General features: G+C 41.9%; 1 protein-coding gene across 1 annotated transcript in view; it reads left to right on the top strand.

Annotated features, from left to right (window-relative positions):
* The first annotated feature begins 611 nt into the window (after positions 1 to 611).
* MED27 (mediator complex subunit 27) overlaps positions 612 to 27181 on the top strand; it is a 377771-nt gene continuing 351201 nt past the window's right edge. The window contains exons 1-2 of the mRNA XM_040324410.1: positions 612 to 894; positions 21042 to 21186. Of these exons, the coding sequence (XP_040180344.1) occupies positions 704 to 894; positions 21042 to 21186 (336 nt within the window). The 5' untranslated portion in view covers positions 612 to 703. The remainder of the gene's footprint in view (positions 895 to 21041; positions 21187 to 27181) is intronic.

The raw sequence follows: 27181 nt of genomic DNA, 5'->3' as shown, positions 1-27181 counted from the left end.
TTACGCAAACGACGTAAAAAATTGTACGCGGGAACGACGGCCATACTTAACATTGAGTACGCCACCATATAGCAGCTTTAACTATACGCCGGAAAAAGCCGAACGCAAACGACGTAAACAAAATGCGCAGGCCGGACGTACGTTCGTGGATCGCCGTAACTAGCTAATTTGCATACTCGACGCGGAATTCGACGGAAACGCCACCTAGCGGCCGCCGAAAAATTGCAGCTTAGATCCGACGGCGTACTAAGACGTACGCCTGTCGGATCTAGCCGAGATGCCGTCGTATCTTGTTTTGAAGATACAAAACAAAGATACGACGCACAAAATTTGAAATTACGCTGCGTATCAAGAGATACGCCGGTGTAATACCTTTGTGGATCTGCCCCCCTGTGTGCACGCCTATGCTAGCACATTATGTCTTTACTTTGCCTGGGAGGGCAAAGAACATTTCATTTTCAAGTGTTTACTTCCTCTTTAAGTGAATAAAAAAAATCCCATCTATACTATAACGTGTAAATAAATAGATGGTAAGTGTGTGTGTACAAGTTACTAAGCACAGTCTGGTCACAGCTCTGCCTCATGTAGAGCAAGGCTTTGAGCCCGTGACGTCACCACCCAGCGACAGCTTCCCAGGCTGTTGCTATGCAGGGAGGCGGCGGACGTCATCATCCGGGGACTGTTCCTGTGGTGTTTGGAAGGGATGGCGGAGGCGCAGAACCTGGAGGCTTTCTCCCTGGCTATTCACTCTATCCAGGCGCTACGTTCCAGCGTCACCCGGGTCTTCGAGTGTCTGAAGGATGGCATGAAGAATAAGGAGAGCCAGGAGGTCCGGGAGAGAGCCTTCCTCAATGAGTTCCAGGAGAACCTCGACTGCGTCAACCGGGACCTCAAGTATGGACACTACCGGCTTCTGCTGGGGCTAGGGAGAGGGGAGGTGCTGACAGGAACTACAAGGCCCACAATGCTTTGCTAGCCAGCAGAATATCAGTGTAGGGCCCCATAGGCATCATGTTGTGACTGAGCAGTGTCAGGGCAATCCTGGAACAGCCAGGTGGGATCAGTAGAATTTATTCTTATTACGCCTCATACACACTGGGCTTAAAAATCGCAGCGTTGGAATTGCATAGAAATCAGCTCCACATTCCTGTGATATTCAGTGCGGTGCGAGTTTCAATCCATTCATTTAAATGAGCTGAAATCGCACTGCTTTGCACCAGAATTAGTCCATGGACTACTTTTAAAAAAAAAGGCACTGCAACCGGATCTCATGGTACTGCAGTACTATGCGATCCGGTGCAGGCAAACGCACTGCATTTGTGACCTGCATTTTGGGGCATTGTTAGGAATATATGACACCTGTAGCAGATCGCACACCCAGTGCCTTTTGAACACGGTGTGGAAATGAGCATGGAATGGGGGTTTCCCTCAATGCGTTCTGGTGCAAATGGGCCCCTAAGCCCCTTTTCACACTAGAATGCAGTGCGGGAAACCCTTGTGATCTGCAGCAGCTGTGAGTTGCGATGTTAACGACACCCCAAAGGCAGGTTGCAAGAAACGCAGTGCGTTTGCCTGCACTGGATCCCATGGTAAAGCGAGCATGTGATCTGGTTGCAGAGCGATTCTAAAAAATGGTGTGTGCACTGCTTTGGTGTGATTTCAGGCCATTCTAAGTGAAAGAGCTAAAATGGGCAGCACAGTGGTGTAGTGCAGGGATATGCAATTAGCAGGCCTCCAGCTGTTGCAAAACTACAAGTCCCATCATGCCTCTGGGTGTCATGCTTGTGGCTGTCAGTCTTGCTATGCCTCATGGGACTTGTAGTTCTGCAACAGCTGCAGGTCTGCTAATTGCATATCCCTGGTGTAGTGGATAGCACTTTCGCCTAGCAGTAAAAAGGGTCACTGGTTCAAATCCCAACAATGACACTACCTGCCTGGAGTTTGTTCTCACTGTGCCTGTGTGGGGGTTCCTCCGGTTACTCCAGGTTCCTCCCACACTCCAAAGACATGTTGGTAGGTTAATTTGGATCCTGTCTAAATTGTCCCTAGTATGTATGAATGTGAGTTAGGGACTTAAGAGCCTAAGCTCCTTGAGGGTAGGGACTGATGTGAATATACAATGTATATGTAAAGCGCTGCGTAAATTGATTGCGCTATATAAGTACCTGAAATAAAATAAATGGCAGTGCACTGAATTGTACAGGAATGTGGTGTGCATTCCTGTGCGATTTTATTGTGTGAACCAGGGCTTACAGGCGTTTTTACTTTTTTTTTCTGCCTTGAAATACACCTTTATGATAACCTGTGTGCCCATGCACATACAGGTCCTTCTCAAAAAATTAGCATATTGTGATAAAGTTCATTATTTTCTGTAATGTACTGATAAACATTATACTTTCATATATTTTAGATTCATTACACACAACTGAAGTAGTTCAAGCCTTTTATTGTTTCAATATTGATGATTTTGGCATACAGCTCATGAAAACCCCAAATTCCTATTTAAAAAAATTAGCATATTTCATCCGACCAATAAAAGAAAAGTGTTTTTAATAAAAAAAAAGTCAACCTTCAAATAATTATGTTCAGTTATGCACTCAATACTTGGTCGGGAATCCTTTTGCAGAAATTACTGCTTCAATGCGGCGTGGCATGGAGGCAATCAGCCTGTGGCACTGCTGAGGTGTTATGGAGGCCCAGGATGCTTCGGTAGCGGCCTTAAGCTCATCCAGAGTGTTGGGTCTTGCGTCTCTCAACTTTCTCTTCCCAATATCCCACAGCTTCTCTATGGGGTTCAGGTCAGGAGAGTTGGCAGGCCAATTGAGCACAGTAATACCATGGTCAGTAAACCATTTACCAGTGGTTGTGAGCAGGTGCCAGGTCGTGCTGAAAAATTACATCTTCATCTCCATAAAGCAGGGATCCTCAAACTACGGCCCTCCAGCTGTTGCGAAACTACACATCCCATGAGGCTTTGTAAAACTCTGACATTCACAGACATGACTAGGCATGATGGGAATTGTAGTTCCTAAACAACTGGAGGGCCGTAGTTTGAAGACCTCTGCCATAAAGCTTTTCAGCAGATGGAAGCATGAAGTGCTCCAAAATCTCCTGATAGCTAGCTGCATTCATCCTGCCCTTGATAAAACACAGTGGACCAACACCAGCAGCCGACATGGCACCCCAGACCATCACTGACTGTGGGTACTTGACACTGGACTTCAGGCATTTTGGCATTTCCCTCTCCCCAGTCTTCCTCCAGACTCTGGCACCTTGATTACCGAATGACATGCAAAATTTGCTTTCATCCGAAAAAAGTACTTTGGACCACTGAGCAACAGTCCAGTGTTGCTTCTCTGTAGCCCAGGTCAGGCGCTTCTGCCGCTGTTTCTGGTTCAAAAGTGGCTTAACCTGGGGAATGCGGCACCTGTAGCCCATTTCCTGCACACGGTGGCTCTGGATGTTTCTACTCCAGACTCGGTCCACTGCTTCCGCAGGTCCCCCAAGTCCTTCTCCCCAATCTTCCTCAGGGTCCGGTCACCTCTTCTCGTTGTGCAGCGTTTTCTGCCACACCTTTTCCTTCCCACAGACTTCCCACTGAGGTGCCTTGATACAGCACTCTGGGAACAGCCTATTCGTTCAGAAATTTCTTTCTGTGTCTTACCCTCTTGCTTGAGGGTGTCAATGATGGCCTTCTGGACAGCAGTCAGGTCGGCAGTCTTACCCATGATTGCGGTTTGGAGTAATGAACCAGGCTGGGAGTTTTTAAATACCTCAGGAATCTTTTGCAGGTGTTTAGAGTTAATTAGTTGATTCAGATGATTATATTAAGAGCTCGTTTAGAGAACCTTTTCATGATATGCTAATTTTTAGGAGATAGGAATTTGGGGTTTTTATGAGCTGTATGCCAAAATCATCAATATTAAAACGATAAAAGGCTTGAACTACTTCAGTTGTGTGTAATGAATCTAAAATATATGAAAGTCTAATGTTTATCAGTACATTACAGAAAATAATAAACTTTATCACAATATGCTAATTTTTTGAGAAGGACCTGTATAGGCGATTACAGGCAGAAAAAAAACAAAGCACCAGCACACTTGGGAGAGTAGCTGATGAGCAGAAAAAACAGGAAACACGTCTAAACATGCATAACCACCTCCCAACTGGGCCACAGTCAAATGATGGCCTCGGTTGTAAGTTGGCCATTCTCTAACCGCTAAAAGTGATTTGAGCAGCTGATTAGCCGCTGGATCACTTTTTGAAGTGGCGGGAGGGTGTAGACCCCCTCTACTTGGCACACTTTTTCCTGGTGATTCTCTGGCTTGCCTGGATGATCGGTAGCCCCAAGAATTGATCCAGTGGTTGCGGCAGCTGGTCACAGAGATGAGCGGAGGAAAGATTGCCTCCACTCATCTCTATGGTCTAGGACACTGATGGAGAACTTTGGGCCCCCCGCTGTTTTTTAACTACATTTCCCATGATGCTTGACTACACTGCAGAGGTCATGAGGATCATGGGAAATATAGTTCCAAAACATCTGGGGGTGCCAAGGTTTGTCATCACTGGTCTAGGAGGACCAGAGCAATGTCTTGACATCGCTTCTGATTCTGGCCTAGTATAAACAAGGCCATTTTCTTTAAACGTATTAGATCAACGTTTGTGTGTGTGTGTGTGTGTGTGTGTAATAGATATATATCTATATCTATCTCTATAAAACTCAACGTGTGTGTGTGTGTGTGTGTATGTATGTATGTATGTATGTTCCAGCATCACGTCCAAACGGCTAAAGATATTAACATGAAACTTGGCACACATGTTACTTATGTGTCAGCAACAAACATAGGATAGGTGGTTTAACCCTTACCCACCCCCATTTGCCATGGTCGGGGTTTTCCTTTAAAGTCGCATTCAACTCTATGGGAAATACATGTTACTTCATAACTTCCAAACGGCTGTACATATTTCGATAACACTTGGTCACATGTTACTTATATGTCCACTTAAACTATAGGATAGTTAATTTATCCCTTAACTACCCCCATTTGTGAGGGTCGGGGTTTTTGTTTAAAGTCCCATGCAAATCAATGGGAAATGTATGTTCCCACATAACTTCTGTACGCCTGGAGATATTTCAATAATACCTGGTACACATATTACTTATATGCCAAATAAAAATATATGACAGTTAAATTAACCCTTACCTACACCCTTATATAAAAGATGGGTATATTTATATTACTATGATTTTCCTCCCCAAAAGGTTAAGATAGGAAGACCGGGCAATGCCGGGTATTCAGCTAATATATATATATATATATATATATATATATATATATATATATATATATATATATATATAAAATTTAATCTAATGCTTTACGTTGTAGAGGAGAGATGTGGTGTCTTATTGACCCCAGATTTCTCCGTAAAGAGGACCTGTCACCTGCTTTTTTCTATGATGATATATTTATCATGTTTACATTCCTTGTGATAGTATTACAAGTGATTTACATTTTTTTTATTTTTTTTAAGGGACAGTGTAAAAAATAAATAATAATGAAAATAAATTCTGAAATCGCCCCCTGTACACGCAGTGTTGAACACATACGTAGGTCACTCTCGCATATATAAACAGTGTTCAAACCACATGTGTGAGGTATCGCCGCAAACGTCAGAACGAGAGCAATAATTCTATCACTAGACCTCCATTGTATCTCTAAACTGGTAACCTGTAGACATTTTGAAAGCATCGCTTAGGAGACTTTTAAATACCGTAGTTTGTCGCCATTTCACGAACGTGAGCAATATTAAAGCATGATATGCTGGGTATCTGTTTACTCCGCTTAACATCATCTTTCAAAAAAAAATTGTACGTATTGATTTTTTTTTTTAATGAACGATTTCAGCCTCGCTTTAACGGACAATTGCGCAGTCGTGCAACGTTGTACCCAAACAAAATTGATCTCCCATTTTTCCCACAAATAGAGCTTTCTGTTGGTGGTATTTGATCACCTCTGTGGTTTTTATTTTTTTGCGCTAAAAGCGGAAAAAGGCTGACAATTTAAAAAAAATATATATATTTTTAACTTTTTGTTATAATGCATATCCAAAAAACGATATATAAAAAAAAATGTGATCATCTGTTTAGGTCAATATGTATTCTGCTACATATTTTTGGTAAAAAAAAAATAACAATAAGTGTATATTGATTGATTTGCACAAAAGTTATAGCGTCTACAAAATAGGGGATAGATTTATGGCATTTTTATTATATTTTTTGCTTGGAATAAAGATCGCAATTCTCGTAGCCTAACATCATCTTTCACGTTCTACAAAAGAATTGGACTTTACCGATTTTTTTTTTTTTTTTTTTTTTTTTTGTTTTTTTTTTTTTTAATTGCGTTTGAAAGACTGCTGTGCAAGTAATGTGGCATAAAATATTGCAATAACCACCATTTTATTCTCTATATATAATATGGGTTCTAAGTAATTTTCTAGTAAAAACTACAGATTTTTAACTTGTGGTTAAACTTCCCACATTTACAGACCAAATTTACTGATCTAAAATAACTAAATGTGATGTGCTAAACTTGACAGGCTGTCTGTTTTTGTGTTTTTCTCAGCGGTGAGCAGAAAACTCTGCACCGAATCGAGGAAATGCTGTTTTAAGATCGTGGGTGTTTGAATTGAATTGATTTTTTTAATGATTAATCGTGCAGCTCTATCCTTTATTAATAATAAAGAATGTTCCCCATTGTAGCTCCAAAATTTCTTTCTCTGGTGATGTCTTCTTCCTTCAGTCTTCTCTGTTCGGTTCTTTTCCCTCCACTGATTTCTTCTTCTGCTGGTTCTTCTCCCTCTGCTGATGTCTTCTTCCGATGCTAGCTCCAGCTGTTTTGTCAGCTCCCACTGTTTGCCATTTCTTATGTAGACATGGGGCATGGGCACCCGGTGAGGTCATCTGGAGACCCCCACTCCTTGTGACATTATGATTAGGGCATCAGCGGAGGGAGAAGACCTCAGCGTAGAAAGAAGACACGTTGGAGCTACAACGGGGGACATTCTTCATTATTAATAAAGGACCTTGTCAAACCTGTGTACTGTTTTTCATTTATTTAGATTTATTTTTTGGGTGTATAAGTAGGGGTTCCCCATTCTCAATCACATAGGAGGCATGTTGAGTATGGTCCAGGAGGGGGGCGCTCGCTCGTTTGTCTGTCTCCCCCACTTTTCCTGACCTGCCGGGCTGCAGGTCGGACATGAAGTTGTAGTGCAAAGTCGGATTGGAAGTCCACTGGAAGCAGTGTGAACCTGTCCTTAGGATGTGAGGAACACCTTTTTTGTGTTGTGAAATGTTTGTTATATGTGGAAGGAGTTCATAAATATGTAAATAAAAATACTAGGGCTGTGCAAATTAACTTTTAATTAATCGATTAATCTTTAACTTTTTTAATCGATCAAAATCTTTTTGATCGATTAAAATTCTTTTGATTGGTACTCACCTCTCCGCCGGCTTCTGGGCCTTCAGGGAGTTCCGTCGGAGATCCAGTAACGTCACGGACACCGGCGGGGCTTGCCGTGTCCATCTGAAGGGCTCCTTTGCTGTGCCTTCATATCTCCATGCCGGCGGGACCTTACTATCTGCCACACGCAGGGGTTGTTACACTTCCATCTATCAACCTGGGATTCTACAACCATCCACTGGAAGTTATGATAGTTCCTTTCATGGGACATCTACATGCTGACGGACTGATGTTAACCTCTCTTCATCTGGATTCAGCAGTGGTATCGTTGTACACATTTTTATACCAGTATCATACTTGGCTACATGTTTTTATGGCTGCTTTTGGTACCGTTTTGGTATTACTCGCACCATTTTTACAGTTTATGTAGCTACATCGATTTTATCTCCAGTGCAATGTTTATTTTGTTACCTACTTGAAGACTATAAAAGTTTTAATGCTATTCCCATCGAGCGCTGCCTTTGTGTGTTTTTTGTATCCTGCTATCCATTTGGTTGGTAGCTGCACTGGGAATCCGCCTGCAAGGAGATCAGCTGAAAGTAGTTGGATCTGTATGTGCGTTATAATTAGTCGATTAATCGATTAAAAAAAAAAAAAAAAATGATTAATCGAACAGAAAATTTTTGATCAGTAACAGCCCTAAAAAATACACAATCCTGTTAAAACAAGGCTACAGAGGATTTCCAGTGAGTAAACATTCAGTTATAGTTTCTCTCATTTTACAGTATACCATTTATATGCAGCAGGACAGGTTTCCATGCACCCCATTGTCCCTCTTGTTGTACAGTATACAGTGCATAGTACAGGTATCCGTGCACCCCATTGTCCCTTTTTCAGAAAAAGGTTGAAGGGTATCTCCACTTCAGTGGGGGGGGGGCACAAGTCATATTGTAATTGAATGTTATTAAAAATGACCTTCCCTTCCTTTTTTTTTTTTTTTTTTTTAATCTGCAGCTCTGTAATTTTCTGAAAATGCAATATGGCTACCTGGAGGTGTTATGTACACATTGGGGTTGATTTACTAAAGGCAAATCCACTTTGCAATACAAGTGCACTTGTAAGTGTAGTTCCTGTAAATCTGAGGGGGACATGCAAGGAAAATAAAAAACTGCATTTTTGCTTGTAAATGATTAAATGGTAAAATCAGCAGAGTCTCACCTTATTTCAGATCTACAGCGACTGCACTTCCAAGTTCACTTTAGTGCAAAGTGGATTTGCCTTTAGTAAATCAACCCTATTGTGTACAGAACAGCCCCCAGCAACATAATTTCCTGCTTGTCTGATTGGCTCACTGATTTTCCCAGAAGTCTGCACTAAGATACAAGTCAGATTTCAGGCATTCCCTGCAGCAAAAATTTAAATTTTGGTGAGATAATTGCTGTAGGAAATCTCATCTTAGGGGAAGCAGGCGCAGCAGCTTTCCTCATTGGTGCCCTGCAGGTGCAGCAGCTGATTGATAATCATGAAACCACTCTCATTAGACCCCTTTCACACTGGGGCAGTTTTCAAGTGTTTTAGTACTAGAAATAGTGCATGTAAAGCACCTGAAAACTGCCTCCCCAACCACTCCAGTGTGAAAGCCGAGTGCTTGCACACGAGGGTGGTGCACTTGCAGGACGTTCGAGTCTTGCAAGCAGCATCTTTGGGGTGGTTTAGGAGCAGTGTATACACTGCTTCCAGACTGTCCCTGCCCTTTGGAATGAGTGTGCAGCGTTTCCCAAGCGGCTGAAACCCGCTTTGTAAGCGCCGCGACACGGGCGCTTTTAACCCCTTCTTGGATGTTAAAAGTGCACCGATACCACCCGGAAGCAATACATTTAACACCAGTAAAGCCCCGCTAAAACGAGCGGCGCTTTACCGCTAAAGCAGCCTTAGACTCACTTTCCCACATGGACATAGGCAAACATGAAGTGATTTCTTCAGAATATCAAAAGGTAGGAATCTGCAACAAAGTTTGTTAAAATCCTTGTACTGTACATAGATCGAAGAAGAAAAAAAAGGAGGGCGCACCGACCTAGTGCATTACCGATGTAAACGTTTTATTAAAAAAAAATATGTATATATAATACTGTATTTATCGGCGTATAACACGCACCCCAATTCAAGAGGGAAGTTTCAGGATTTTTTTTTTTTTTTTTTTTTTTTTTTTTAATAAACCACTTTAAAGCAAAATGATGGTATCTGAGCATCAATGCAGCCTGATCTGTGCCCATCTGCAGTCTCAATGCAGCCTGATCTGTGCCCATCTGCAGTCTCAATGCAGCCTGATCTGTGCCCATCTGCAACATTGCTCCTCACTGCAGCCTGATTAGTGCCCATCTGCAGCCTATACATTTACCAAAATGCCCTGCCTGTTCAGTGCCCATCTGCAGTCTCACCTTTTATTGTCAGATCATCCCTGCTGTCTCCAATGGAAGAGAGGGAGCATTCACTTTAATGGTACGGCTGGCGACACAACAAGGTGAGGGACGTTGTGGCAGTAGGGGAGTGGATGCCCACGAACAGGCACTGCCATGATGGATCTGAAATGGCAGGTGCTCTTCAAATGTAAGCACGTATTCTTGCTGGTAGATAGCATCTTTAACCACTTGCTTACTGGCCCATAGTCAAAAGACGTCCTGTTTTTAAAGATGGATATCTCGAGAATGGCAGCAGCTGCTGCCACAAACGAGGTATCCATCTTTAGTGTGCGCGGTCCTGTAAACGATAACGGCGGATTCGCCGCGAGATCGCCGTTATCGGTGGCGGTAGAGGGCCTCCCGCCGCTCTCCCGCGCCCTCCGCCGCTTACCGTAGTCGTCGGTAGCGGCGGAGGCGATCGGGACCGTTCGGCTGGTGACTGAAGGAAAAATCTCCTTCACCTGTCCCCATAGCTCTGCTGGGCGGAAGTGACGTCAAAACGTCAGTCCCGCCCAGCTTCTTAAAGAAACATTTTTTTTTTTTTGTCATTTGAATTTTTATTTATTTTTTCTTGCATTTTAGTCTAAATATGAGATCTGAGGTCTTTTTGACCCCAGATCTCATATTTAAGAGTACCTGTCATGCTTTTTTTCTATTACAAGGGATTGCGGGCGCAATTTTTAAGCATGACATGTTGGGTATCTTTTTACTCGGCGTAACATTATCTTTCACAATATATAAAAAAATTGGGCCAAATTTATTGTTGTCTAATTTTTTAATTAAAAAAAGTGTTATTTTTTTCAAAAAAAGTGCACTTGTAAGACCGTTGTGCAAATACGGTGTGACAAAAAGCATTGCAATGACTGCCATTTTATTCTCTAGGGTGTTAGAAAAATATATATATATAATGTTTGGGGTTTTTAAGTAATTTTCTAGCAAAAAAAACTGTTTTAGTCTCGTAAACACCGAATCTGAAAAACAGGCTCGGTAAGCAAGTGGTTAATATTTGCAAAAAACATAATGAAGGTTTCCTATTTATAATAATAAGTTGTCAGGTTAGTAAAACGGCGGTTATCAGAACCGATTCAATCATACAGTTTGTAGTGTACATAGATTGGCAAAACAATGGGATAAAGGAATATTCCTGAACTTTGTTTTATCTCATGGTTACTGTGAAGTTGTGTGAATGCATCAATGCAGTGCATATTATCTCAGCTTGGATTCATTGAAGGAGTTTACCAAAAATGTAAATATTGCAGAATATACAGTCTCATACTGAATAAACTAAATTTTTAATGTATCTAAATGGAAAACTATCTTTAGATAGATTTTTCCCCCAAAAGCATTTTATTAAAATAAATGATAAAAAAATAAATTAATAAAATGTATTTATATCCACCCTGTCCCCAACACCCCATTGTTTTCCTTATTATTCGGAATGATGTAGTGTACAGTACAGGCGTGTATGGTGGGTCCTATTGTTTATATCCATGATTCAAAATGTATTATGTGAGAGTTTTAAGCAGAGTCAACATTTTCTATGTGAAATACTATTATAGCAGTTACCATTATATTTAAAGAAAATTAATTGGGCAAAACTTGAATTACATCTTTGTTTCCAGGATCTCAATCATGGTGTACTTTAAGAGCCATGTGTATTAAGTGTAATAAGAAAGATGGTTATGCATTTTTACAGCTAAGGATTAGAACAGGGAATGATTGAAATTGATGACGGCTGAATTCATTACACTTCACACCAAATGCTAAATACATTTGCTTCCCAGTTCTGCAAAAAGATCACCTGTGCTTTTTATAGAAACAGGATAATTGAGGCTTCAACCATAACTTAGATTTGCCATGACGGGGATGTGGGCACTGTCATTGTGGATATTTTTTGTCGAGGTTGATGGTTCCCTTTCTGTCATGCTTATACCCTAAGTGAGTCATTGACTTGGCACAAGCAGGCTGGTAGGAGGTCAGAAGTTTTGAATAACATGTTTTTTGTCGTTGGCTTTTATATTTAGATGTTTTTATTGGTTTTTGAATAAAGAGTACTCTGTATTCCAACAATGTAAGGCAGTTTTGGAATGCAAATCAGAATATTAGACAGATATATTGTGTGAATACGTTGACTACCCATTCGATTAAGAGCAATTTTGTTTTCTCAAAACAATACTTCCAGAAAGGACTTTTTAGAGTTAAAGCGGAGCTCCACCCAAAAGGGAATGCTCCCCTTATTTGCCTGCCGGTTTCCCTTACTGAAGATGGCGGCTGCAGCACCCAAGAGCTGATCGAAAAATCGGCTCAGGTGAAGACACCGCTGGATTCGTGTCCGCTGACTTTTAATAATGGGCTACAGTATTTGTAGCTGCTGACTTTTATTTCTTTCTGAAGGAGCTGGAGTTCCGCTCTAAGATAACACAAGAGAAAAGAGTAGGATTCTTTTTTACATAGGCATTGCAACGCATCAAAATGACAGACACAGGTTAACGCAGCTATAGCTACTCAAGATACTGTGTTATTAAAGTGGTTGTAAACCTTTTAGACCCACTTTTTAGTACAGGTAATGCTTACCTGTAGCTACCCTGGATATCTCCTAAACATGCATGGTTTAGGAGATATCCCCCATATCTGCATGTGCCAACACCATCGGCACTGAAGCAACGGCACGTACGCGATACCCAGAAGTAACTCCCGGAGCGATGTCGCTGGCCAGAGCGATGTAAGAGGACCGCTGCGGGGGCTTCAATCTTAAGTAAGTCATTTAATTCATAATGAGCTAGCTTGCTTATTGTGCCTTTTGTCTTGCAGTTTTTTTTTTTTTTTTTTAGTCAGTGGGTATACAACCACTTTAAATGCATTGCAAACTCTGTGCGTGTGTGTTTTTTTTTTTTTAATTTTTAGGTGCTAAACATGTGAAAAGTGCTACAGGCGCAAACACTTGTTTTTTTTGCCACATCTCTACGCTCACATGGAAGAGGCCTAAGGGTCTTCAAGCTCTATGCTAAAAATGATTAACCCTTTCATGACTAAGCCTATTTCTGACATTTGGTGTTTACAAGTTAAAATCCGTATTTTTTGCTAGAAAATTACTAAGAACTCCCAAACATATATTTATGCATGAGCGAAGCCGAGCCTGGCCGAATGTACCCGAGTGTACTGCACTCGGTATATGTCGGCGCAGGATTTCAAACTGAGCGCGGGAAGCTGCTATCGGCGTATATCGCGCACCCACGATTTTCCCCTTATTTTAAGGGGAAAATAGTGCGCGATATACGCCGATAAATACAGTAATGCGTATCAGCCTAAACTGAAGAAAAAATGTGTTTAAAAAAAATAAAACGGGATATTTATTATAGCAAAAAATATATATATATTTTTTTCAAACTTGACACTTTTTTCTTTTGTTTTTAGCGCAAAAAATAAGAACAGCAGAGGTGATCAAATACCAAAAAAGGAAAGCTCTATTTGTGGGGAAAAAAAACATAAATTTAATTTGGGTACAGTGTTGCATGACCACGTGATTGTCATTCAAAGTGCGACAGCGCTGAAAACTAAAAATTGGCCTGTGCAGGAAGGGGTGAAAATGCCCTGTATTGAAGTTGAAGTGGTCATGTTGTGGGTTCTGCCTGTCTGCTGATTTATCTGTTTCCACCACTTAATGGATTCCCTGCATGCTTTGCACATTTTCGTCTGCTGTTTTTGTTTCTTTTGTAAGGACTTCATTCCCTTTCTGTCCATTCACAGAAGCCTTTGTATTATGTGAATAAGTTCACATAATACAAAGGCTTCTGTGAATGGGCAGGAGGAGGGGAGGGATGGGCATAGCAGTTGCAGCAACTATGCTCTCGAAGGAACTGAAACCACAGTGAGCAGCTTCAGAGCTCCAGAAGTTTTTCTTCCTGGAGCACAAACCTGTTATATGGGAATAACAGAGATAAGTCTATGAGGTGGCACGAACCTCGTTGGACTTACTTCATGGTATGTCTGCAGTTTTTGCAAAGTAGCTGAATTCCTGGAATTTAGCTTTAAAGGGCCAAAACATAGGGGAATGTGCATGTATTCCAGAGATAGAGTAATTTATTTATTTTTATTCTGCCTGCACATATGCTTTTAACGCCTCTTCACACTTAATTTGCAACTAGAGTCTTGAATGATTCTTTTATACTGTAGGGACATGCCACACAAGAGTGTTTTGTCATTGCTGACAGGGCATCGCTGCTCTTCTGTCACCTCTGTGGTCTGCAGTTGGTAACAGAGACAAGAGCATTTCATAATATTTGTGCATTCATGTTGGCTTTATGGCTCTCTGAAGTGTTAGTGTACTTGCCATATTTACATGTGCTGTGCGTTTTATTGCCAGCAATAAAGTATCTATAATGTAATAATTCACTGAAAACTGTGTTGTCACCAGTTTATGTGTAATACATATATAATTTACACACACGTACGTGTAGTACTGTGCAAAAGTTTTAGGCAGGTGTGACGAAATGCTGTAAAGTAAGAGTGCTTTCAAAAATGTATATTTTAATTGTTTATTTTTAACAATTTACAAAATGCAAAGTGAACCAACAGAAGAAAAAACCATGTCAAAGCAGTATTTGGTGTGACTACCCTTTTTGGCTTCAAACCAGCATCAATTCTTGCACTTGCATAAAGTTAGGGATTTTAAAGGATTAGTCGGGTGTATGATTAACCAATTATACCAAGCAGACTAATCACAAATTTCATATGTAGGTTAAAACACAGAAATGGCTGTGTAGGAGGCTTAAAACTGGGTGAGGAACAGCCAAACTCTGCTACTAAGTAGGGTTGTGGAAGACTGTTTCATGTCACTGGCCATACACTGTGGCAAGACTGAGCGCAGCAACAAGACACAAGGTAGTTATACTACATCAGCAAGGTCTCTTGCAGGCAAAGATATACGATGCCGATTTTTGTGGCCGATATTTTAGGCCGATTTTAAAAAACAAACTCGCCCACTCCACTCCTTCCTGCTTGCTCCTGTCACTCTAGCACACACTTGATGTCCTTCAGTACAGGTGGCACTGGTTTGCAACTGACAGATAGCACTGGCAGGTGGCACTGGTTTGGAACGGAGTGCACTATTGGCACTGGCAGGTGGCACTGGTTGATGGCACTAGCAGGTGGCACTGGTTTGGAACTGACAGATGGCACTGGTTTGGAACTGACAGATGAAACTGGCAGTTGGCACTTGGAACTGGCTGGCACTGGTTGGCATTGGCAGGTGGCACTGGTTGGTGGCACTGGTTTGGAAATAACAGGTGGTACTGATTGGCAGTGGCACTGGCGGGTGACACTGACAGATGGCACTGATTGGCGTTGGCACTGGCAGGTGGCACTGATTGGTGGTGGCACTGGCAGGTTTCACATTGAGCCGAGTGTAACGGTGTGTGAAACCGACAAGTAACAGAGGAGAGAGCGAGATTGCTGTCAGAATTGAGCTTGATGGGGTGGGCGGGACCCAACAGCTATGTTACACCAGCCAATGATTGGACTGCTTAAAGGGGGAGGGGCCGCATACACAGCACCCCGCCCAGATACCATCCCATTGGCTGGTGTTTGATAGCTGCTGGGTCCCGCCCACCCCCGACATCAAGCTCAATTCTGAGAGCTCCTCTCTCTCTCCTCTCTGTTACTTGTCAGTTTCACACACTCAGCACAGCGTTTGATGCTTGCCAGAGCCGCTGAGTGTGGAGAAGGGAGGAGCAACGGCGGTCAGTGTTAAATATCCGCCTAATTTCGATAATAATCGGACGATGCTGATTTATCAAAAATGGCCAAATATCGGCCGATATACCAGTCGACCTCTAGCAGGTACTCTGGACTGATGAGTCAAAATTTGAAGGTGTTAGTTTGTTTTGCTGAAGGTCTGGAGAGTGTTGCAATAATGAGTGTCTGTCTGCAGGCAACATTGAAGCATGATGGAGGTTCCTTGTATGTTTGGGGCTGCATTTCTGAAAATGGAGTTGGAGATTTGGTTAGGATCAGTGGTATCCTCAGTGCTGAGAAATACAGGCAGATATGTTTCCATCATGCCATACCATCAGGGAGGCGTGTGATTGACCCCAAATTTATTCTGCAGCAGGACAACGACCCCAAACATACAGCCACTGTTACTAAGAACTATCTTCAGTGCAAAGAAGAACATGGAGTCCTGGAAGTGATTGGCCCCCACAGATCCCTGATGTCAAATTTATTGCATCTGTCTGGAATTACATGAAGAGACAGAAGGATTTGATAGAGCCTACATCCACAGAAGATCTGTGGTTAGTTGTCCAAGATGGGACCCCTTGACAACATCCTTTTGGAAACTTGCTGTGAATTTTAGTGGGATCCTGATATGAACAATTGGCAGAAGTGATCCACTGTGTGATAACCAGAGGGACCTTCATATGCGTTTGAGACTTTCATGCTGCTGTAATGGCAGCTACTATATTCGGTGAGTTTGCAATCTTTCCATTGGTGGAGGTTCATTTTTTTTTTGAACACTATTGCCCTGCTGTTTGCTCACTTGGTTGGTGGCTTTATCATGGACTATTACCTGTTTGATGGATTTACTAAACATGGACAGTTTCTTTAGTTTAGTAACTATACTTGCGTTTATCTCTCTTAACCACTTCCATACCGGGCACTTACGCCCCTTCCTGCCCAAGCCAATTTTCAGCACTGTCGCACTTTGAATGACAATTGCGCGGTCGTGCTACACTGTACCCAAACAATTTTTTTATCATTTTGTTCCCACAAATAGAGCTTTCTTTTGGTGGTATTTGATCACCTCTGCGGTTTTTATTTTTTGCGCTATAAACAAAAGAAGAGTGACAATTTAAAAAAAAAAAACACTATTTTTTACTTTTTTTTTTAAATAAATATCACTATTTTTTTTAAAAAAAAATTTTTTCCCCTCAGTTTAGGCCGATACGTATTCTTCTACATATTTTTGGTAAAAAAAATTGCAATGATCATATATTGATTGGTTTGCGCAAAAGTTATAGCGTTTACAAAATAGCTGATAGATTTATGGCATTTTTATTTTATTAATTTTTTTACTAGTATTGGCGGCGATTTGCGATTTTTTTTTTTTTTTTTTTCTGTCACCGTGACATTGCGGCGAACACATCGGACACTTTTGACACGTTTTTGGCGCCATTCACATTTATACAGCGATTAATGCGATAAAAATGCACTAATTACTGTATAAATGTGACTGGCATTCAAGGGGTTAACACTAGGGGGTGAGGGAGGGGTTAATATGTGTACCTGTATTGTGTTCTAACTGTGGGGGAAGGGGGGTGACTGGGGGAGGTGACCGATCTATGTCCCTATGTACAAGGGACACAGATCGGTCTCCTCTCTCTCCCCTGACAGGACGTGGATCTGTGTTTACACACAGAGCTCCACGTCCCTGCTCTGTCGTTACCGATCGCGGGTACCTGGCGGACATCGCGACCGCCAGGCACGCGCATCGGCATCTCGGGGACGCAGGAATACCGCAGGAATACAGGACGTCATATGACGTCCTGTTGAATATTCAGAGTCACCGTGGAGCCGTCATTTGACGATGGCCCGGTACTCTACTGGTTAAAGGTGCTACACTCCATTTATTAGTTTGCCAAGATGTTTGGAACAACCTACCTGCCGAGTTCCTTCCAAAACTGTGTGCAAGTGTACCTCGAGGAATTGATGCTGTTTGAAGGCAAAGGGTGGTCACGCCAAACATTGATTTGGATTATCTTCTGTTCATTTACCTTCCATGTTGTAAATAATAAAAATAAACCACTACCACTTTTTATTTCTGAAAGCATTCTTCGTTTGCAGCATTTTTTTTCACAGCTGCCTAAAACGGTTGCACAGTAGTGTGTGTGTGTGTGTGTGTGAGAGTGAGATCGAGATCGACAAATCCCGGTCACCAGGTCGCCATGGCGACTAGAAATAGCTTCCTGGCGACTTGGCTTGGAAGGTGGGCAAAAAAAACAAAAACATTTTTTTTTTTTTTTTTTTGGTGAAGTCCCCAGCTCTTCCTGGTGTTAGCTGGCGCCATCTGGTGGTGGCCGTTGGTATTACAAGTTAAACAGCAATTCTAATGTCATTTTTCACTATTTTCACTGCCATCTTCATCCCTCTAATTAGAACCCCCAAAAATTATATATATATATATATATATATATATATATATATATATATATATATATATATATTTTTTTATCCTAACACCCTAGAGAATAAAATGGCGATCATTGCAATACTTTCTGTCATGCCGTATTTGCGCAGCGGTCTTGCAAGCGCACTTTTTTGGGAAAAAAATTACACTTTTTTTAATTAAAAAATAAAACCGTAAAGTTATCCCCATTTTTTTTTTTTTTATATTATGAAAGATAATGTTAAATTCATACCCAACATGTCACGCTTCAAAATTGCGTCCGCTCGTGGAATGCCGACAAACTTTTACCCTTTAAAATCTTCATAGGCGACGTTTAAAAAAATCTACAGGTTGCATGTTTTGAGTTACAGAGGAGGTCTAAAGCTAGAATTATTGCTCTTGCTCTATGAATCGCGGCAATACCGCACATGTGTGGTTTGAACAACGTTTACATATGTGTTTGCTTCTGCGCGCAAGCTCGTCGGGAAGGGGCGCGTTTTCTGGCTCCTAACTTTTTTAGCTGGCTCCTAGATTCTAAGCAAATTTGTCAAACCCTGGATATTTAGATAGAGATAGAGATTATATATATATATACACACATACACATACACATACACACATACACACACACACACACACAGATAGATAGATATATATATATATATATCTATCTCTCTCTCTATGTGTGTGTGTGTGTGTGTGTGTGTGTGTGTGTGTGTGTGTATGTGTATATATATATATATAATCTCTATCTATCTATCACACACATGCATGCTTTTGTTTACAGTTAAACGCCTGCTATGTTCGCCAGTATTTTCACCCAAAACGAATGTGTTTTTTTTATTTTTCCGTCTTTTTCTTTAAAATCCAGTGGTGAGATTTCCCTACTGTAGTTGGTAGCTTCTACTCCTGGAGGGCAGTATCTAAGATGTCTGTCTTGCTTTTGATGGTTGCACTTGGTTATGTATTCTACATTGAAAGAGACGTAAAAAAAATAAGCACTCCTACTCACCTAGGTGGATGCAGTGTCGATCTGATTCTGCATCTGTCCTCTGATGAATCTACATTGAGAACTAAGTGATCAAAGGTTAGGTTTTTGGGTTCACTTTGAGCAGAGTGTGATGACTGTCACTGGCTCTCTGCTCTACCCCTGCAGCGCCAGGCTGTGAAGGGGGGCGGGAGCGGCCGGCTCAGGCTCTTGGCACATTAAGCGTCTGAACCAGTTGCCGGTCAGGCATCTGGGCAGATCCTGGCATTCTTGGTATCCCTGCGGACCGGTACTTTGATGTCAGCAGGCATCAGACTTTAGCCTATTATCAGTTGAATCTGGGTCACAGGAGTGCAGAACAAATTGCACTCTTGTGACCCAGATTCAATTGCACTCTTGTGACCCACAGGAGAAGTATGGCCGTTCTTTACCTTTAAGAAGAATTGTTGAGGGGGGGGGGGGTGTACTGTGCCGTTTTGCACTGGTGAGCCTGGGAATTTTAAAACCAAAAAAAAAACTAGAGAAGGATTAGGAGCTGGGTGGAATCGGCCGGTTCAATAGAAACTGGCCGACATTCGGCCCATATGTACGGCAGCCGGTCCAACCCAAGCCAACCATCTCCCGATCAGTGGCTAAAAGCGTTGACTGGAGTGTTCAGGCGGAGGGGTCAGAACACAATAGCACAGCAAGGGAGATCGTTTTGCTAACATCGGATTGTTAGTTCAGCACTTCTGATCTGAGCTGAGCTGTCAGGTTTAGTTCAACCCGCATGGGTTGAATGGAAAAAACGAATAGTGTGTACGAGGATTTACTGTAGGGGGATGGGCTATGTGTGACACGACACTGATCACCGCTCCTGTCACAAGAAGAATGGGGAAATGCTTGTTTACATCAGCATTTCCCCGTTCTTCCTCTACGTGAGATGATCGTGGGTACCCCGGTCGGACTCGTGGAGCCTGTATATATTCAAGTTCTCTTTAGATCAGATAATTCTTTAATCCCTTAGTAGTGTTATGGGAGAGCTACAACAATGAGTTTCAACTACCGTATTTATCGCAGTATAGCGCGCTCCCGCATATACCGCGCACCCCTAAAGTTGCCCCGAATCCTGTGGAAAAAAAGTTTTTTTGTACTTGCAGTTTTGGTGTCTTGCGCGGCGGCCTCGTCGGGTCCGGCGTCCGTCCGCGTCTTCGGGTGTCCTCTTCGTCGGGTCCGGCGTCCTTCTGCGGCGTCCTCCCCGCTCGTTTCCCGCGCCAAGTTTGAATACTGCGCCGACATATACAGAGCGCAGTACACTCGTGTATTGTCGGCAATGCTCGGCTACTCTCGCGCTGACGTCCTGTACGTCGGCGCGGGAGGAGCCGAGACTGCCCGACAATACACGAGTGTACTGCGCTCGGTATATGTCGGCGCAGTATTCAAACTCGGCGCGGGTATCGGCGTATACTGCGCACCCACGATTTTGCCCCGATTTTTAGGGCAAAAAAGTGCGCGGTATACGCCGATAAATACGGTACTTTATTTTGGAGGTCGAAAGAAGATCCAAGCAAAAAACAGATTTCCTGGTACTGCCAAGGGTGTTGAGATGTATTTCTGACCCTTTGGAGGAACACAAGAATATTTACAAAAAAAGTGATTGTCTGTTAGTTTGAGCACATGGTCAGTAAAACGCAGATTGGTTCCTACCCACTGCAAACAAACTAGCTGGCCAGGCATCCGAGTGTTGCTAGGCTTGAGGTCATGTTTGTGTACATACAGGTTCTATGGCAGCTGTGCTGTCTTTCTGTGTGTGTGTGTGTGTGTGTGTGTGTATATGTATGTGTGTGTGTGTGTGTATATATATATATATATATATAATTTCTAATCTATATTTTCTCTATCTGACTTTCTTCAAACACCACATAATTGGCTAATAGTGGAAACTGCTTTTATACAAAAGTGAATTAATTTCTTTCCTTTCTTGATAGTGAGCTGGAACGTCTCAGTAACTTGGTTGGGAAACCTTCTGAAAACCATCCACTCCACAATAGCGGCTTACTCAGCCTCGATCCAGTTCATGATAAGACTCCTCTGTACAGCCAGCTGCTTCAGGCCTACAAGTGGTCTAATAAGGTAAATAATTACTGTTGTTAGTTACTGCCAATGTATGCATATAGGATAGTAGTCCCATAATCCTTTGGAAATGTTTAAATTGTAAGTGTAGCAGGTTGCCTTAAAGTAAACTGATGTCATGTAATTGTTAAAACTGACTTGTAGATTAAGACCCCTTTTACACTGAGCGCGTATTGCAGGCGCTATAGTGCCTGAACTCCACCCTAAAACAGCTGCACCATTGTCTCCAGTGTGAAAGCCCGAGGGCTTTCACACTGGAGCGTTGCGCTAGCAGGACGGTAAAAAAAAAAGTCCTGCTAGCCGCATCTTTTGGAGCAGTGAAGGAGCGGTGTGTTTACCGCTCCTTCGCTGCTGCTGCCCATTGAAATCAGTGGGACTGGGCGGCTATACCCCTTGCAATGCGCTGCTGCAGCAGCACATTGTGGGTGGTTTTTCCCCTTTCTCGGCTGCTAGCGGGGGGTAAAACCGACCCGCTAGCGGCCGAAATGCGCCGCAAATACGCCTATAGCGTTGGGGGGAAAATTGCGGCGTTTTAATGCTTTCAGTGTGAAAGAGAAGGCACCACAAGGTGCCTGCAGGCTCCTTTATTACTAGCTACATTTTCTGTGCACTTGGGTAGCGCCTGATCCACAGTCTGTGGTGCACCTGAGCTGAGGCCTTCACTTTAAGACAATTTGGTCATGATTATGAATATTCTAAACTAAAGCTGGACTCTGGGCATATAGCTAAATACACTGGTGAAATTTGCTGACTATTAATATTCGGGCCAAACCAGGTACCCGCTCACCCCTCTCCCCCAAAAGGTGCCAAATGTGGCAGTGGGGGAGGAGGCAGACAAGTGGTGCTTCCCCTTTTGGGTGGGGCTCTGCTTTAACTATTTAGATTACTAGTCAGAGGTTTCTTCCTAATACAAAACAAAAAATATATAGAAAAACAAACTGCACTTTGTGCTAGATAAATAAAATCAATGTAAGTATAGGATATAACAGCAGTCCTCACATATACAGTATCAGAATACTGCAATACCTAAATTGCTACACATAAACAATATGTATTGCGTTGTATTATAACCTATCATTAATGTGTCCACATTAGAGAATATGTAAACCCAAAATGTCATATTCCTGATATGTCTGCTGTACCATGTACTTGTAAGAAAATGTATAAATGTATCCTGCTCTCTTTGAATTGCTTCCTTTTGTGTGAAATGTCTGGTGTTCTGCTAGTCCCTCTGATGTATTAAAAATTGACCACACTAAGCAGAGAACACAGCATGGTCTGATGTGTCAGGAAAGTCGTCCTGCTCTCCTCCAATGACCCCCCCCCCCCTCCACAGACCCATTCAAGATCGGTGTGCTGTTGTTTCTCCTCCCCAAGCTCTTTTGCAGCTTAGAGCAAAGGGAATCCCTCTGATCCCTTATTTAAAAAAAAAAAAAAGTAGAAAAGGGTATTTTATAATTTGTTTTATATCTATACACACGTTTTGGCTTTTTTTCTATTTTAAATTGAATGGGTTGGTTTTCAAGGTGATTATTTACAATAAAAGTAAGTTTAAAGGTAAAAAGTGCATCAACTTGTAAAACCCGGCTTACTGAATCTCCGCCATCTCCAGTGTTCCAGTCACCACCACATAAACATGCTTACCAGAGCACAAGAGATCCAAGATCGCTTTAAATGTCTCACAGGAGGATGAATCGCTTTCTCTGTACACTGCAGGATACCATTCTCACTAAAACCTGGTCTTGCATATAACAGAAGGGAGAAAGAACCACATGGCGTCAAAATTTTGCAAGCATTTATTTAAAATCCGAATTGCGTACTCACAAAGGAAAGAAGACAGCTGGACATTAACCAGAACTAATGGCCGCTCATATGAGCCGGCATGATGATGTCACTGCTTGACCGCTGCAACACTGAGATACAGTGAAGATAAGAGTTACTGACTTCTTCAAATTATAGTATATTGCCTCGCCTATTAACAGGAGCTGGCTTTTTCTCTTTTTTTAAAAACTTAACAGGGTTGCTTTAAAAACTAAAGCTACAACTCTGCTTTTATATAAAATAGTTATCACAGTTGTTCTGTTCATTAAATTGCTGCTCTTTTGCGATTTGTAACTTTCACAATGGCAGACCTGCAGATCACTCGATGACAAGGTTCCTCTTTCCTTTGCCCATTCTTGTCACCTAGAGAAGCCGCATGAGTTGGTGGCGAGTATGCTGAGACAGACTGCTACTTTATTATGTACAGAATGGAGCTGTTCAGCTTTGTGTTCAGCTGTAATGTTCCATAAAAATATGTAGTGGCGGGTTTTCTTTAGCATTGGCAAAATTGCAACATTTCTCTGTTGCTTATATAAGGAATCAGTCATGTTTACATGTTCTTACAGCACAAAATTAGAGCTGTCACTTCTAACTAAAGAGTAGTAGAGTCATTTGCTTAATATAATTCACTGTTCATTGTTCTGACTCATTTTTGAAAGTTTCTGTGAACATATGTTTGCGTAGATTTATGTAATCAGTAAATAAACACTTGTGAGCTGTGATAATTGTGTGAGTGGTACTGAACTGTAAAGGAAACCTCTACTGAGAGAAATATGAAGGCTGCCATTGCTTCCTAAAATTCTTCTTGCCTGTCTGTCTCTGTCTTCAGTACCTTGAAACATTCGCCTGGATGAGCATACAGATTTGGGCACTCGGGTGAAGTAAGGGCTTCTAATCTGCATTTGTGTTTTAAAAGTGCTGACACCATTAGATCAGCATGACAGGCAGGGAACTAGTGTGTTTAGGGAAGAGTGTCAACAGTGGCAGCCTCCGTCATTGCGCACTGCAGGCTCCCTGTAATTCTAAACTTGGGTAGCATCCAATGAGGGTGCACAACTGGATCATGTGACTTGTAATGCTGCTGGATGGATCCAGTGCCTTGTAAAAGTATTCACACTTCTTTTTTAAATTTTCCACATTTTATTGTATGTGATGGACCAATACAAAGTGGAGTGGCACATAATTGTGAAGTGGAAGGAAAATTTATAAATGGTTTTCTTTTTTTTTTTTTTACAAATATCTGAAAAGTGTGGCGTGCATTTGTATTCAGCCCCCTTTACTTTGATGCCCCTAACTAAAATCTTGGGGAACCAATTGCCTTCATAAGTCACCTAATTTGTAAATGGAGTCCACCTGTGTGTAATTAAATCTAAGTATAAATACAGCTGTTCTGTAAAGCCTTCAGAGGTTTCTTAGAGAACCTTAGTGAACAAACGGCATCATGAATGCCAAGGAACACACCAGACAGGTTGAGGATAAAGTTGTTGAGATGTTTATAGCGGTGTTATGTTTTAAAAAAATATTCCTAGCTTTAAACATCTGACGGAGCACTGTTCAATCCATCATCGGAAATGGCAGGAGTATGGCACAGCTGCAAACTTACCAATACATGGCCGTCCACCTAAACTGACAGGCCGGTCAAGGAGAGCATTAATCAGAGAAGCAGCCAATAGTAACTCTGGAGGAGTTGCAGAGCTCAGGTGTGAGAATCTGTCCAAAGGACAACTTTATGGAAGAGTGGCAAGAAGAAAGCCATTGTTGAAATAAAATCATAGAAGTCCCGTTTGCAGTTTGCGTGAAGCCATGTGGGGGACAGGGCAAACATGTGGAAGAAGGTGCTCTGGTCAGATGAGACCAAAATGTAACTTTTTGGCCTAAAAGGAAAATGCTGTGTGGCAGAAACTAACACTGTACATCACTCTGAACACATGTTGTGGGAAGGCTTTTCTTCCGCAGGGACAGGGAAGCTGGTCAAAGTTGATGGGAAGATGGATGGAGCCAGATACAGGACAATCTTAAAGGGGTTGTAAAGAAAAAAAATTTTTTGTTCATAATAAGCATCCTTTACTTGCAGACATTCCTCTTTTCACTTCCTCATTGTTCGTTTTTGCTCAGAAGTTGCTCTATTTCTTCTCTGTTCATAACACATTAGAACGCCACTGCTCGGCTGAGTGGCTGTGATGACCTAACTGGTAAACTCTGCCCAATTTTTGTCACAACTGATCTTCATGGCCAGTCTGTGGGATGAATAGGAAGGATCACACGGCACTTGGCATTCTCTTTACCCCGCACATTCGGTCTGACACTGAAGTTGGATTTCGAAGATTGGTATAGTGCGTGATGATACTGCACTTCTCTTCGGCACTTACTTTTTGATGGACACTTTGTGTTTCTTTTATATTTATACACTGCGGTTTGACACTATTGGTGTATAGTTGGATTATCACTTTTCTCATTTATATATTTGTTGTAGCTTGTTTTTGCTTATTTTTATTATAGCGTCATAAAATTTAAAGGCATAGTGCACATTTTCATAGGTCAGGAATAGTAGCCTACTTCTACATGTTGTACATTTAGTGTAGTTTCACTTTAATTTATTTGCCCCTCTCTGTCTTTTTTACCAGTGCAGCCTGGTTAGCGCCGGAAAACTACATGTCATCTCAGCAGGACCTAAGCATGCGTGCTGCCATCTCCATTAAGTCCTGTTGAGAGTTTCACTTTAACCACTTGCCGACCAGCTCACGTACATTTACTGTGGCAGGTTGGCTCTCCTGCGCAAACAGATTTTCCTGAACTTTGGTCCGTGCAAGGAGTATAGTAGGCGCGCGTGTTCCTGTCGTAAAACGAGGCGATTCCCCGTTCTGCCTAATGACATGTCAGAGATCTTCTGTTCCCAGTGATCGGGAACAGTGTTCTGTCATGTCCCAGTGAGCTCATCCCCTCTACAGTTAGAATACTTAACCCCTCGATCCCCCCCTAGTGTTAACCCCTTCCATGCTAGTGTCATTTTTACATTGGTCAGTGCATTGGCCATAATGCAACAAATTTCATCTGGTTACTAATAAATTTAGTTGTAAAATGATTGGAAAATACGACACCAATTCTCCAATTTCGAGGCACTTTTATTTTTGGATAGGAGAAGGCTTAAAATCATAACGTATGTATTGATTTGTTCTTCACTGGGGATATGTGCCCTCTTGTCCTGGTGTTGGGTGTGGCAGGGACAGGAGGTGAGGGTAACCTTCCCTAATGGGAACACAAGCTGCAATAAAGAACTTAACAACCTTCCCCACTACTTTCAGAACCAACAAAAAGTCTTTAAGTGATCTTGCCATTAACAAAAAATGTGGCTCCATTAACAAGAATCTCCTGCGGTGCACTGCTCTGTGGTTCCTTCTGACAACCTCAACGTCTAGGAAATCATTGCTACCGGAAGTGCTGGTTTTCCCGGCAGAATTCGGCAGTGGATTTCTCATGAGTGAAGCCACATTCTGGTAGGGTTTATACTATACTTTTCCAGGTGTTCCTGTTTGGATTCATCTTTAATGACAGGGTCTCTTTAGGCATCTCAAGCACCTCATCTGTTCACATGTTTTACTTACAATTTATAATGCTTGTTCTTTTCTTCTTTTTGGTCCTGGATTGAGAATGTCTGCCGTTTCCTTAAACCCAGAGTAAGAGTTCTTGTAACTCTTGTGATATCACTTTTTCTTTTTCCTCGCTTACTGCAGTAATCTGCTAAAACGAGGACGAGTGATTGATTTATTAAAGCAGCAGCGCAGCAAACACAAATTCATCTTCATAGATTGTTCTATCATTTTCCAATCTTTCAAAAGTCTAAATTGAAACTTCCGCTCACTTTGAAAAAAAAAAAATTTGTGCTGTCGGCGCATAACGTCGACTGGTGTGTCTAGACATTTCATATTTTATCCAGCATCTATCAGGGGAAGATTACAGCCTGACACAGGCTCATTAAATTGTGAGGATCAGAGAAATGTGCAGATATTAATTGATCATCATTTTTAGCCAGTGCCTCGAGATTAAACACATAAAAGTGCTGTTTTAATAACTGCATCACCTCGACTTGTATCAAATAGCTGATGGTGTACTTGGTAATGCCGATGAGTCATTGAGTTAAGGTTGTCTTGCTGCAGAATCATTAAACGGATATCTG

The sequence above is a fragment of the Rana temporaria genome, chromosome 9 (genome assembly GCF_905171775.1).
Source record: "Rana temporaria chromosome 9, aRanTem1.1, whole genome shotgun sequence".
NCBI classification, from domain to species: domain Eukaryota; kingdom Metazoa; phylum Chordata; class Amphibia; order Anura; family Ranidae; genus Rana; species Rana temporaria.
Note: the sequence above shows the minus strand (reverse complement) of the source record. Positions and strands in the feature narration are given on the sequence as shown.